The sequence below is a fragment of the Xenopus laevis genome, chromosome 8L (assembly GCF_017654675.1).
Source record: "Xenopus laevis strain J_2021 chromosome 8L, Xenopus_laevis_v10.1, whole genome shotgun sequence".
Lineage (NCBI taxonomy): Eukaryota > Metazoa > Chordata > Amphibia > Anura > Pipidae > Xenopus > Xenopus laevis.
This window is the reverse complement of record NC_054385.1, coordinates 117,445,630-117,460,879: the sequence shown is the minus strand read 5'-3', so window position 1 is coordinate 117,460,879 and position 15,250 is coordinate 117,445,630. Positions and strand designations below refer to the sequence as shown.

Here is a 15,250-nt window from a genome sequence, read left to right as displayed (position 1 = left end):
ATGGTTACAATCCTCCTCAAGCATTTGCAACATTGTATACAATAAAGGTGTAACAAAAGTATCAGTAATGACAGCAATCACTAACAATGTTTAGTCTTAGTTATCACAGAGATAACTGCTTTTTTGTGACAAATTCCTGTCACTAAAATTGAAGCAATGTGACACACAATAAGACAAGCAGCTCTGACTAATTAGCTGATAACTCAGTGTCCCAGCAGGAAATCAGAGGCCACCATTTTGTTACAAATATGTTGCTTAGAACTTGCCACAACTGACTCAAAATGTAGTATATAACCAGTATGCAGCAGAGCCCCCGGTTAAGAGAACCGCAAGTTCACAGGTGAATCTCGAAAACATCGTGGACTTGACAAATGCAATGGCAGAATCTGAGGTAACTAAAGAGCTCAGCACATCAGGAACACCTCAGCAGTCATACGAAGCCAAACCACCAAAAACTTGATTCCTCTCTGCTCCTCTGGCTCTCCTCACTCCGGGAACCAACACAAACACATTTCAAATGAAGAGAACAGCTTCTATGTGCCGACTCTCGACCCTGGTAAGCAGGAACTCTACCTCTGTGCTTCCATCACCTCAGGCGCCGAATAGGAAGTCATTGCTTTAAATTTAACACATACTGTACATCAATGTTTTCAAGTTATGTTCCCAGAATTTATTATATGATTTAAAATTGAAAAATATTTATTTGGCAAGATTATTACAATTTAACCTTTAACAGATGGGGCTTTCTGAACTGTGATGGTAGGCTTTATTAATGCCAGAAAAAGTATGTTTTAGTGGGAGCACTTACCGGACACTGAATTCAGACGTGCTGTACAGCTAGCCGCCATCCCACACGGTCACAAAAATTCCAGGAACAAGAAAAGCGAAGCACCGGGAGAATTCAGTAAAATGTAAAAAAATGAAATTTTATTCAATAGACATATAAAAACCAGTTACAGCAGCAACCCGTGGCTGCCCGCTTAACGCGTTTCGTGGCGTCCTGCCACTTCATCAGAATGCCAGTGCTCTGACCAACAGCCCCATATGAACATTTATTTGCAGTCTGTAGCTCTTGGTACCTCACATTAGTAATCTGTATTAATAACTTGATTTAAAGATCCATAATCTGACACATAGAAGAGACCTGCCACCAGAATACAGAAGGCCTAAGGGGCCTGCCCATCCATATAGCAGAAAACAGCTCCAAGAACACCATTAAATGATGAAGGAGAGCTTGTGCCAAACCAACCAGATGAGTAGTAAAGTAGATCAAGGCACAGCTGCTGCTATACCTTAGTTTCGATTTTGCTAAACATACATGACTGGTGCATAAAATCAGTGCACCGAGTATCTTTATTTTGCAGGGACAGTGTCTGGTTTTGTCACTTTTTCCCTGGAAATGTTGGCTCTGGAAATTTCTCTGTGCAGAAATCAGATGTCAGTGTCTGCTCTCACTCTATAACCCATATTACTATTACTACTACTACAACTATGGAAAGCTGAAAGACTACTTATAAAAGAAGAGTTCAATCAAATCAGTAAAGGAACATAATTGACAAAGGCCAATAGAACATTACCATGTTTAAAAAGGGAGTTTTATGCAGGAGGTGCAGATTTAATTCTGCTTGTGTATAAAGCACTGGTTAGATCAAGTTGAGTATGGAATACAATTCTGGATTGTTAAATATTGGGTATTGGAAAAATGGTTATATTCCAGTATTGATTAAGTTTGAATATGTTTAATTTGTGCACTTATGACTTGTCATTCACACATCTTTCACACACTGGTTCCCATCCCATAAGAGAAGTTGGCTCTGTCTCACACTGGACACACACACAGACACACACTGACTCTCACACAATACAGACATACACAAAACTTTTATACAACATATTGATACATACATATTTTGTATTATTTTGGTAGGCTGTCAATAGAGAATTTGACTGGCTAGATATCTGATAATTTGTATGTATTTTCTGTAACACATTTGTACACATTAAATATACTTAAATATCACCTTGGTGAGTGGTGTTTGTTGACCATAGAACTTATACAAATTATTTAAAAAGACAATCGTTTTTACATGGATACTCGTCTATAGAAATGATATACAGGAATGAGAAAAACTGCAAAGACTACCAGTTTAATAAGAAAATGGAAAATGTAACAAACGGTTAACTCTTCTTACAGAGAGCTATGCAAGTGACAAGCGGAACCCAAAAATAAATGTGTTTCTTTAAACCACAATTTTGTAGATATTTCTCACATCATATCCAAACCAAGATTAGGGGCAGCAGTTCTTATCTGTTATGTCTGTGATGGTTTTATGCAGATATTTGCTGTTGTAGCCACAGGTTCCTCTTTGAGGGGAATGTAAGACCCCCCTTCCCCCAGACAAATCAGTATATAAAGCTGCAGGTTGGCTGCAGAATGGACTATTGGAAAGTTCTGCTGCTTCCCAGGATCTTCCTTTCACTGTGCAGGTAGAGTGACTCTTTTCTCATCTTATTCACCAAGTTTATTCTATACAGTTATTATGCACACTCACTCTTACATATGCTTTTAGTCTTGTTTATATACAAAAATGTACTATACCTGCATGACACATTCATGCCTAGATGTACTTTATGAATTGCACATTATTTCATCCCATAAAGTCAGCAACAACTTTTAACATTTACACATATTTTAAAATGTATTACTATTTCCAGCTTAAAAGCCTTATTAAAAAAACCACTAAGCAACACGTTGACCTATTGCCGTCACTTGTGCATATGGAGTTGTTAGTAGATCAAGAGTAAGGTAAGAATTTTCTGGGGAAATGAAAGCATTGTAATTTGGGGCATGTAACTCTTTCTTGACACTGTCTACTGCATCTGCCAGTACAACCTCTTCATGGACAGAATCCTTTGGCTTCACAGTTCATAAATGTCAACAACAGAAGATTAAACTTCTCTCTTATTAGAATTAATTTTTCATGAATAAAGGTCAATGTATTGACGTCACTTTTAATGTTGTTTCTCTTTCTGTTCTGCTTTTAGTGTATCTGGAAAACCATGGGACCATCCACCATATTCCTATTGTCTCTGTTTTCCCTATTGATCCCGGCTCAGTCAGCCCCTGATCCCACCCTGGACTCTAACTGGCAGCTGTGGGTTAAAACTCACCAGAAGACCTATAAGGATGCGGTAAGGACTTGCATGATTGCCCTGAAAATTCTGGATTTGTTTTGCTCACTGATAACACTGTTTTAAGACAGTGAATTTAACCACTCTGAAGAAGTATATCTTATCTCCTTCCAGGTAGCTTGCGCCTTTTATTCCTAAGCATTTCAAAGCAGGTTGCTGCTTATAGGATGCTACTTTTTCTATGACCCCTAGGTATTTATTCATTAGTAAGGATGTATCTATAAAATTCAATTAAACTAAAAGAATGTGCAATCCCTGCAGCCCAGTAAACTACATTTTAGAGGTGTTCTTGACTTTTTAGATGATTTGTAGTGATGGGCGAATTTGTGGCATTTCGCTTTGCCGAAAAATTCGCGAATTTCGCAAAACAGCGACGGCGTCTCGTTTTTGACGCCGGCGCCCGTTTTTTCGACGCTGGCGCCCGTTTTTGACGCAAATTTTCGCGGGTGTTTCGCGAACTAACAATAAATCTGCTTTCTAGTCATTACTCTTTTACCTAAGTCACAGGATGGTAGTTTAAATTCAGACTGGATAAAAATAGCATAAAAAGGCAATTTAAAAACAAAAAAACTGAAGTACAATGTAACATACAGTAGTAACATAGTAAGTTAGGTTAAAAAAAGACACAAGTCCATCAAGTTCAACCTTTTAAGTCTACAGTATATATATATAACCTGCCTAACTGCCAGTTGAAGGCAGAGGCAGAGGAAGGCAAAAAAAAAAACATCTGAAGCCTCTCCAATTTGCCTCAGAGGGGAAAAAATTCCTTCCTGACTCCAAGATGGCAATGTGACCAATCCCTGGATCAACTTGTACTATGAGCTATCTCCCATAAACCTGTATTCCCTCACTTGCTAAATACCATCCAACCCCTTCTTAAAACTATCTAATGTATCAGCCTGTATCACTGATTCAGGGAGAGAATTCCACATCTTCACAGCTCTCACTGTAAAAAAAAAAAACCCCTTCTGAATATTAAGACAGAACCTCCTTTCTTCTAATTCGAATGGGTGCCCTTTTGTCAGCTGGAAAGACCTTCTGGTAAATAAAGCATTAGAGAGGTTATTGCATGATCCCCTATATTTATATATAGTTATCAACCCTTAAACACCTCTTCTCCAGCGTGAACATCCCCAACTTGGCCAGTCTTTACTCATATCTGAGATTTTCCATAAATTTCACCAGCTTAGTTGCCCTTCTCTGTACCCTCTCTAATACAATAATGTCCTGTTTGAGTGATGGAGACCAAAACTGTACGGCATATTCTAGATGGGGCCTTACCAGTGCTCTATAAAGTGGAAGAATTACCCCTTCATGCAGTGACTCTATGCCCCTTTTAATACAGCTCAAGACCTTATTTGCCCTTGATGCTGCTGACTGGCATTGCTTGCTACAGCCAAGTTTATCATCTACAAGGACTCCAAGGTCCTTTTCCATAATGGATTTGCCTAGTGCAGTCCCATTAAGGGTATAAGTGGCTTGGATATTTTTACATCCCAGGTGCATGACTTTACATTTATCAACATTGAGAATCTCAAGTTTGTCAAGATCATGTTGCAAGTGCCACATCCTGGATGGAATAAATTGGGCTGGATCATTTTGTGTCATCTGCAAACACTGATACATTATATGAAAACTCTTCCGTAAGTCATTAATGAAGAAGTTAAATAAAAGTGTACCCAATATTGAGCCCTGAGGGACCCCACTAAGAACCTTACTCCAAGTAGAGAATGTCCCATTAACAACCACCCTCTGTACCTGATCCTGTAGCCAGTTTCATATCCATGTGCAAACCACTTCATTAAGCCCAACAGACCTTAGTTTAGAAAGCAGTCATTTGTGGGGCACAGTATCAAACGCTTTGGCAAAATCCAAATAGATCACATCTACTGCCCCCCTACTGTCCAGCATCTTGTCTGACATGACCTATCCTTCATAAAGCCATGCTGATAATTGCTCAAAACGCCATTCACTAAGACAAAATATTGAATGTGATCCCTTAACAAGCCTTTAAATAACAATGATGTCAAACTGGCCTATAATCTTATATCAAAATTGTTTGGACTTTTAGAATTAAAAAAAGTCTTTTGACTTTTTGTCATTAAGCCCCCCCTCTGAGCCAGTTTAGCCCATAAAGTAAGCATTTAAAAGCAGATAAAATTAATATGAATATACTGCTGTACTAGTACCTCAGCCATAGTGCCAAGAGTATAATACGGAACACAAATGTTTACCGCTAATCCCATTCCATGTGATCCATGGGCTTGACTTCCAGAAAAATCTAGGAAAGAAAATATGCATTCACCCAAATATCACTGGAGTTTGGATCCACCAGCTTCAGCTCTGGGGCCTGGTTGTTGGGGGAGCAGGGAGTTCTCGTATGCCACCCAATGTTTTAGATTCTACCTGGAAATGGATGGATATTACAGTGAACCCACAATTTTAGAACATGAGATCGATATAACTTATCTTCAGGATATCCCACAGTGGATTTTTCCAGTTAGAACATAAGACAAATGTATGTCTAGACTCTACACAAGTCACTGATTTATAATTGGAAATGAGATACCTGGTTTCTTTGTCTGGAGTAAAGTTTACACAACTTATCATTCCCATTATAAAATATGTTTAATGATATAAACACTCCACAGGAAGAGGAAGGTGCAAGACGGATCATCTGGGAGGAGAAACTAAAATATATCACAGTCCATAACTTGGAATATTCCTTGGGACTCCACACTTATGAAGTTGGGATGAACCATCTGGGAGATATGGTGAGAACTCCAGCCTTCTATGCAAAGTTTCCCTGATGTTTAGCAGTGTGAAACTTCCCAACAGTAACATAAAGTAACAAAAAGAGCTTTATTTGTTAACTTTATTTGATTGCTATTATGTGCCAGACAGGTGAGGAGGTTGCTGCCACAATGACAGGTTACACTGGCTCAGACCTTTCATTGGCCAACGTGATCCAGGTACCCAAAGAGTTATTAAAAGCTCAGCCTCCGGCATCAATGGACTGGAGAACCCAAGAGTGTGTCACCCCTGTGAAATGTCAGGTATGTGTGTGTGTGTTTGTATGTGTATATATATATATATCTATATATCTATATATATATATATATATATATATATATATATATATATATATATATATATATATATATATATATATATATATCTATATATATATATATATATATATATATCTTTATCTATATATATATATATATATATATATATATATATATATATATATATATATATATATATATATATATAGTCAAATACAAGAGTCCTCTGCACTCAACCCATTATCAATATATTTAAGGCAGAGACATTTTGTGCATACTGCTACTGAAAAATGCCTTACCCTTTAAACAAAACAGGGATTGTTTGTCCATATATCTAAGATGGCCAACTACATCAAAGTCATCCCAAATCTGGCCAGTCCCAGTCTTAATGAATCAATTTTCATCTGATTCATTAAGAATTCTATTGCTTCATTATACATTTTACAAAGGGACTAAGTTTTACCTGCAACTTACTCGCTGCTTTCAAAGTAAAACTCCCAAACTTGGCTGCCCTTTTATTAGACACCAGTGGGATCACCTGACTATAGCTGGGAGGGGTGGGAGCTACAACATGGAGCTGGTCACTGCTCCTGTATAACTATAACAAAAAAGGGGTGCAATGAGGCTGTGACCACAAAAAACATATAGTCAAATACAAGAGAAGGACTCATTTTGGCTTTCTGTGCCCTAAAAAGAGCACACTTTGTTCTTCTGAGCCCTGACAAAGGCCCCTTTCCTTTCAATCCCTAAATATAGCGTGCTTTTCTATGTATAGAAAAATAGATCAGCGCCCCAGGCATCGGAGACAAATAAACATCAGGAAAAAAGAGAGAGAGAAAAAAATATATAGTGTAGTATTTTTGTAAATTTATATTTCATATTTTTATATTTACTTCCCTTTAAACTCAGGTGTTTCGCGTGTTTCTGTATCGTGAAACCACTCCTCCTGTGCCCTTTAAGTTTTCCCAGTGTGAATCCTTCCACCGATAACCTGTAGCAATGCCTACCTAAAAGACCCTGATTGTTAGTTTGCCCGTAATGGTGTCCACGCTCCGTTCTCCGTTGCTTCTTGTCCACTCCCATATATATATATAAAAAAGACTTGTATCGTGTAATATTGCTTTACAAAAACATATAAAATTTATTTTAAAAAGGTTCACTCACATTTTCAATGTCCTTTATACACATATCCAAAGTAAAAAGGCTGCTTTGCGCAGGTTGCCCAGTTTTTCCGTAATGGGAGTTGAAGAGCTGGCTTCCCCTTCTCCCTCGTGGCTGTTCCCTTGCAAACTGCCATTCCGTCCCCACTGCCTGACGCGTTTCGCTGGTCCAATCAGCTTCCTCAGAGGCCTCAAGCTGGTCACTGCTCCTGTATAACTATAACAAACAAGCGATGCAATGAGGCTGTGACCACAAAATACATATAGTCAAATACAAGAGAAGGACTCATTTTGGCTTTCTGTGCCCTAAAAAGAGCACACTTTGTTCTTCTGAGCCCTGACAAAGGCCCCTTTCCTTTCAATCCGTAAATATAGCGTGCTTTTCTGCCTCTGGGGTTCCCTACTAAGTTGTCACACAAAGAAACAACTTTCTCTCTCTGCTTCCCTCCTAGCACTTCGTCTGCAGGCTTTTCTACCTATCAGTAGTGATGGGCGAATTTATTTGCCAGGCGCAAATTTGCGTGATTCGCCGCCGGCGAATAAATTCGTGAAACGGCCGCGAAAATTCACTGACGAAGGTTCGCCGGCGTCAAAAAAAAATTGTCGCCGGCGTCCAAAAAAACGGCGCAGTTTTGGGAATTTTTAGCCGTTTTGCGAATTTCGCACAAAATTCGTGAATTTTTTGACGAAGCGAAACTGCGCAAATTCACCCATCACTACCTATCAGCTTCTCTCTCAGCATTTCATCTACAAGCATTTCTACCTGTCAGCTGCTCTCCCAGCACCTTCTCTGTAGGCCTTCCAGCCAGCTTCTCTCCAGCAAATTCTCTACAGGCCTTCCTTCCAGCCAGCTTCTCTCCAGCACATTCTCTGCAGACCTTTCCTTTTCTGCCACCTACTCTCCAGTACCTTCTCTGCAGGCCTTTCCTTTTCTGTCACCTTCTCTCCAGCACCGTCTCTGCAGGACTTCCTTCCAGCCAGCTTCTCTCTAGCACCATTTCTGCAGGTCTTCCTTCCAGCCAGCTTCTCTCCTGTACCTTCTCTGCAGGCCTTTCCTTTTCTGCCAGCTTCTCTCCAGCACATTCTCTGCAGGCCTTCCTTCCAGCCAGCTTCTCTCCAGCACCTTATCTACAGGCCCTCCTTCCATCCAGCTTCTTTCCAGCACCTTCTCTGCAGCCCTTTTCATTTCTGCCACCTTCTCTCCAGCACCTTCTCTGCAGGCATTCCTTCCAGCCAGCTTCTTTCCAGCACCTTCTCTGCAGGCCTTCCTTCCATCCAGTTTCTCTACAGCACATTCTCTGCAGGCCTTCCTTCCTGCAAGCTTCTGCCCAGCACATTCTCTAAAGACCTTTCATTTTCTGCCACCTTCTCTCCAGCACATTTTCTGCAGGCCTTCCTTCCAGCCAGCTGCTCTCCAGCACCTTCTCTGCAGATGTATGTGGAAAACGAGCTCAGAAACCGCAGATACTGTGCTGCAAGGTTTCGAGCTAAGGTGACTCTTTGTTAAGTGTATCAACACTATAATTCAACACTATAATCAGCTTTTGCAGAGTGTTCAATCCCATTCATTGCTTTCTTTTCTAAACCCTTACAGGGATCATGCAAGTCTTGCTACGCTTTCAGTACCGTGGGGGCTCTGGAATGTCAATGGAAACTGAAAACGGGCAGACTGCTCACATTCAGCTCACAGGAACTGGTGGATTGTTCTGACCCTGAAGGGAACGTAGGCTGTTATGGGGGACGTTTAAATTCTTCTTTCACATACATGAAGGAAAATGGGCTTATGGAGGAAACCGCCTACCCATATACAGAAAGGGTAATAAAAAACCTGTGGGACAATACTGAATATCAATTATACAAAGTTATTCTACAACTGGCCTCACATGGATTGATTTTTTACGGAATTTTGATTTTATATATATATATATATATATATATCTATATATATATATATATATATCTATATATATATATATATATATATATATATATATATATATATAGACACACTATATAATCAATTATCAGTGTGAGTGCCCCTACCAAGCCATTTGCATGATAAAGCTTTAGTGAAATCCTCCCAAATTCCATTTTCCAAAAACCAGGCTGACAAATTCATCACATGCATTGCTTCATCAGCTGAGCATAGGTCTACTCTATAGCATTCTATCATGGGCTGATTGGTCACATCAGTGCATTTCACGTGTGGTCTTAATTCAAACTAATTGTGCAGATGTTGCTGCCTATTTACACATACTTTATAAATTCATCATCATTTATAGGATTATTCTACTTCCAGTTTGTAACAAGGAAATTACATTTCATAACAATCTCTCTTTATGATAGTAGGAACTGCTTCTCACTGCAAATCTTCAGGCTAAAGAAAGTAAAGGGATGATTATAACCTAGCAACAATATAGATATGGGCTCACCCGGGTCTCTAGGTGAACGGTAGCCTGGTGCTAGACCCTCTGGTGAGATGACACCCCCCAAGCAGAAATGATGAGACAAACAAGGTACCGCCAATCAATGACAGTTGCAAGCAGACCATTGGGACCCCTTGTCTTTATTGTGTCAAAGATCAACAATTTTTTGAATGTGTGCCCTTTGTCAGGTGACATGCAGGACTTGGTCCCCTTGCAACTGCCGGTACCTTGTTTGTCTCATGAGCACACCCAAGCCCATATCCAATAACTACTCCCCTACATATGATGTAAACAAATGTCATCCAGCACATTAATGATTGGAGCTCTTTGGGACCTATTATGTGTACCTTTATGTGAGGGGTTTATCCAGCATATACAGGAATAGCAACCTCTTACTGTGGCAATCACAGCTTGTCCTATATGTTAAATATGCTATAAATAGGACCCTATATTCAGGGTGTTACTGAGGTCTTTCATTGGCTAAATGCCTTCCCCTTGGGCAGTCAAACCACAGCTGATAACTGGTGGAGGTGAAGTCTTTTTCTTACCATTGGATTTCAACAGGCATGGATACAGACCTTCTAGTGGCACCAGGCAACACGTTACATAACTATGCCCTATTATGTTTAGTTTCTATTTACATGAGCTGCTGAGCACTGGCATACTTTTTGATGCTCACCACAAAACATTCCCCCCCCCCCCCATATGGAAATTGTGGGTCACCGGAAATGCACATATTGCTGGTCATCTGTGATTCCTTATGCATCACCTGCAATCCCTCCACCACTCCCCTTTGGTAAACTTCTTCCTACACAAAGAGATAGTACGTGGTCCAAATGGCCTAGATTGAATATGTAGTTTTAGGCAAAACAGCCATGTACTGTTCTCTGGTTCATTAATGGTGCAGATGAACATTGATCTGACTCTTTCTTGTATTTCCACACCAGAAAGCACAGTGCAAAAGGATTAAGCCAAGTAATAGTGGGAAAGTAAAGAATTTCTACAAAATAACTACTGGCAATGAAAATCATCTTAGGATTATTGTGGGAACAGTAGGACCTGTGTCTGTTGCCATATACGCCAATCATACAGGGTTCCATGATTACAAGTCAGGTGGGTACCAGAGCCTGTGTATTACTGTATTGTCTCTGTGTAACAGGAAAGCACACCCATTAGTACAACATTGTTCTGACTACTCCCAGTATCAGTAAAATACTAAAAAAACTAATTATTGGGGTTGTTTTCTCTGGAAAAAAGGCGCTTGCGAGGGGACATGATTACACTTTACAAGTACATTAGAGGACATTATAGACAAATAGCAGGGGACCTTTTTACCCATAAAGTGGATCACCGTACCAGAGGCCTCCCCTTTAGACTAGAAGAAAAGAACTTTCATTTGAAGCAACGTAGGGGGTTCTTCACAGTCAGGACAGTGAGGTTGTGGAATGCACTGCCGGGTGATGTTGTGATGCTGATTCAGTTAATGCCTTTAAGAATGGCTTGGATGATTTCTTGGACAGATATAATATCAAAGGCTATTGTGATACTAAGCTCTATAGTTAGTATAGGTATGGGTATATAGAATTTAATTAAAAGTAGGGAGGGGTGTGTGTATGGATGCTGGGTTTTCATTTGGAGGGGTTGAACTTGATGGACTTTGTCTTTTTTCAAAAGATTTAACTATGTAACTATGTAAAGGGTTATGTGTTGGTGCCATGCAGATAAAGACTCTTGTATTTATATAGCATTGGCAAGAAGCATAACAATAAAGCTTTTTTTCTTTGACAGGTGTTTATTATGATCCATATTGCACCACCAAACAAGACCATGCTGTGCTTGTGGTTGGATATGGTACAGAAAAGGGCATGGACTATTGGTTGGTTAAGAACAGGTAAGATATACAGTATGGGAGGCTAAAGGGCCATGCACAGCGTTAGACTCGGGTCTTGGCCCACCAAGGCTACAACACCAAGGCCCCTCCTTGCAACCGACAGGGCCCTCCTGCCGACACGTCCACACTCCTCCCCCGCTTGCACCATAATGCTTCATGCCTGGTGGGGCTGATGAGGGCCGGGGCCCACTGCGTTTTTTCCCCAGTGCCATCTGGGAGGTCAACTTAAAATGAACGTTTAGTATTATACAGATAGGGATATTGTGAGACAATTTGCAGCTGTTCTTCATTGTCAGTGGCCTAAATAAGTGACTAGAAGACGAATAGGTTTCGCAAGGAAACTTTGACTTCGGAAAACGAATCGCTCCAAGTGCCATCCCGTCGGCGATTTACATTTTAGCCAGCAGGAAGGCAGGGGAGGCAGTTCTGCCTGTGTGCCCTGACCCTTAAACTGTGAGGCTTAGTTCTTATCTTATCTAAAAACTGTTACAAAATTATCCTAAGTTGAGCTGCCAAAAGCGGGACTGTCCTGCTCAAAGCGGGACAGTTGAGAGGTATGAAATCAGACCTGAGCATGGAAAAGAGGAAGTCCCACCCACCTGACACAAAACAAAGCAAGAACAAGTGCAGGTTGCCATTTTTGTGCACTTTGCACCCTGCTTGCCGCATATCTCTGCACTGCTCTATCCCTATAGCAGGTGGCAAGGACAGACCTGTGCCTGACAACTCTGCACCTGGAGCTAGGGGTTTTTTTTATTCTATATTTTCCTGTGCAGAATTGCTCTGCGCATGATCAATAAGAGTTAAACTATTGTGCCCCTTATTGCTCTTTCACTTCTTCTCAGGGACATTGCCCTAATATCACTGTGACTATGTAGCGTTCTCTAACTTCCATTTCTCTCTCTGACTATTCATTTGCAATAATGTACATGTCCTTATAATCTTTACGTCTTGTTTTCAGCTGGGGATGCAGCTGGGGAGAGGATGGATACATAAAAATGGCTCGAAATCATTGTGGCATTGCCCAGGATGCTATCTATCCATCTGTGTGATGCTTGGTCCCGTCAGACTTCATGGGCCAATGGGATATTATCTGCAAGCACATCATTCTGCTAACTTTTATGCCTGAATCTTTTTGTTTTTCTATAATATTCTTTTGCACTTAAATTTGCACTAGTTAAATGTGTGCTCCCAACATACCCATCTTGTTACCCACATTATATAATAGTTGATCCAGTTTTCACAAGTGAGTAAGAATCGTATTACTAATAGGGATGCACTGAATGCAGGTTTCGGCTTGGGATTCTGCCAATCCTTTTTCAGCAGGATTTGGCCAAATGCTTGTGCCTAGCCGAACGGAATTTGAATCCGAATTTGCATAAAAAAACAGGGGCGGGGAAATCAGGCGACTTTTCATCACAAAACAAGGAAGTAAAATATATGTTTTCTATTGTTTCTTTTCCTGCCCCTAAGGGTAGGACTCCACAGGCGATTTCAGTGTGATCCGACATGCTGCGCAAAAATGTCGGATGCGACGGAAATAAGGTAAGAGATGGAAATGTCGGATGAAGTCGCAGCGTTGATCTGACACGATACGACTGTCGCATGCAGACGCAGAGTGTAGTGTCGGATCAACGCTGCGACACCATCTGTCAATGCTATTACTTACCTTATTTCCGTCGCATCCGGCGTGACGCCTACATTTTTGTGCAGTGCGAAATCGCCCATGGAGTCCTACCCTTATTTGCATATGCAAATTATGATTTGGATTCAGGGGATTCGGCTGAATCACAAATAGTGGATTCAGTGCATCCCTAATTACTATTCCTTGCGTAGGTGCCAGTGAAGCTCTTGGGGGGGAGGGGGTACAGGGGATGTTTATGTGCCAACATTGCTGGTTCCAAGAGAACAATATTAGTATGCTTCTTTATGTCATAGGTGGCTCAAAACTTGCATTTGTACTGCACTCAAGAGAAAAAGTGGCACCCATGATTGGCCCACAATATAACTGATTGTTACAGGACAAATACCCCACATCATTTTCAGTATTAAAGTAATAGTTCATCTTAAAGTTAACTTTGTTGTAGACAGTGGTATTGTAAAAATAAAATTGCAATTAGTCTTAATTGTTTGTTATATTTTTAAATCAAATATATTTTGTGTTCTGCAGCTCCAGACTTTTGGGGTTACGGAAAGGAAGGTGCAAAGTTTGCTACTGGTCACCGGAATAAAAGCAATCATTGTATTGGTTTCAACTGGTGCATGCACCTGGGCAAACCTTGTGCCATTATTTGAATTGAAAGCAATATCTAATTAAGCATTAATTATGCTAACAACCTGGAAGCCATTAGAAAGTCAAACTGGAAGAAGAATAGTAATAGAATTCTCAGGTACAGACGTCAAAAGAGACAGAATTTAAAGGCTAATAATTCAAAACCTGTACAACAGAAAAAGTTAAGAGAAATTTTAATTGCTTAGACAAGGTCCATCCATAACATACAGAAATTATTTCATTATGAACTACCACTCAATGAGCAATGGCACAGGGCATTATTTGGAATTAGGTGCCACATCCTAATCTTTAAACTGCAAATATTCTGATAAAAGTGCTTTATTTTACTGTATCAATGCACAACATTTTTCCGCAAAAAAAAAAAAGCAAATAAAAAAGTCAGCATGGTAAAATGCTTTTGTCATTATTTTTCTACTTATTTTACTTATTTCTACTAATTGTTATTATATAATATTGGGTATTTGTAAAACTGGAGGCAAGCACCATAGGAAAGCCACAGCAGCTCCAAATAAATAGCAAGGTTTGCTCCATGGGAAACACTGGAACCAATCTATGGCCAATGGCAACTACAAATCTTCACATATTGCAAATTAGCCTCATGGGAAATAAGGAAATGTATCAATGCTTTGTATATGTACAGTATACACAATGCAACTCACCATCATACTGTGGCACAGTGAATTCAAACTGGGCAAGTGGAGTTCTCCTACTATATCTAACACTGGGAGGTACTTACAGCTTGTTTTTTGTTTCCATTCATTCAACTCACTAGTCACTCTAAAAGACACACGGTATATCAGGAGTTTTTCATATACTGAACTTATTGCAGCAGCCTAAAGTTTCAGCCTATCAATAGCAGCAATGATCCAGGACTTCAAACTTGTCACAGGGGGTCACCATCTTGGAAAGTGTCTGTGACACTCACATGCTCAGTGGGCTCTGATTGGCTGTTGAGAAGCTTAGGGGTCATCACTAATTATCCAGCAGAAAATGAGCTTCCCCTGTAATATAAGCTGATGCTACAGGTTTGCTGATTATTAAATTCTGATGCTAATTGCAGTGGTTTCTGTGCTGCCATGTAGTAATTATCTGTATTAATTACTAATCAGCCTTATATTGTGACATTTCTATTCTATGTGTACTGTATATTGTGAGTGGGTCCCTAAGCTCAGTAAGTGACAGCAGCACAGAGCATGTGCAGTGAATCAGCAGAAAAG

General features: G+C 40.1%; 1 protein-coding gene and 1 long non-coding RNA gene across 2 annotated transcripts in view; one reads left to right on the top strand and one right to left on the bottom strand.

Annotated features, from left to right (window-relative positions):
• Positions 1-2,454: 2,454 nt before the first annotated feature.
• Positions 2,455-14,393, top strand: LOC108699334 (cathepsin S). The gene is made up of 8 exons (XM_018231348.2): positions 2,455-2,487; positions 3,046-3,192; positions 5,844-5,966; positions 6,093-6,248; positions 9,018-9,239; positions 10,797-10,962; positions 11,638-11,740; positions 12,702-14,393. Exons 2-8 carry the CDS (start codon positions 3,061-3,063, stop codon positions 12,790-12,792), a joined length of 993 nt encoding a protein of 330 aa, XP_018086837.1. The 5' UTR covers positions 2,455-2,487; positions 3,046-3,060; the 3' UTR covers positions 12,793-14,393.
• Positions 7,211-15,250, bottom strand: part of LOC121397180 — a 45,330-nt gene continuing 37,290 nt past the window's right edge. Inside the window, exon 3 of the long non-coding RNA XR_005963563.1 lies at positions 7,211-7,640. This is a non-coding gene — a long non-coding RNA (uncharacterized LOC121397180). The remainder of the gene's footprint in view (positions 7,641-15,250) is intronic.

Bases quoted from the DNA above. Each gene is read 5' to 3' on its own strand.
- LOC108699334 (XM_018231348.2), top strand. From the start codon at position 3,061: ATGGGACCATCCACCATATTCCTATTGTCTCTGTTTTCCCTATTGATC. The intron at 3,193-5,843 runs GTAAGGACTTGC...AACACTCCACAG, and splicing joins AGAAGACCTATAAGGATGCG to GAAGAGGAAGGTGCAAGACG. The intron at 6,249-9,017 runs GTATGTGTGTGT...AAACCCTTACAG, and splicing joins TCACCCCTGTGAAATGTCAG to GGATCATGCAAGTCTTGCTA.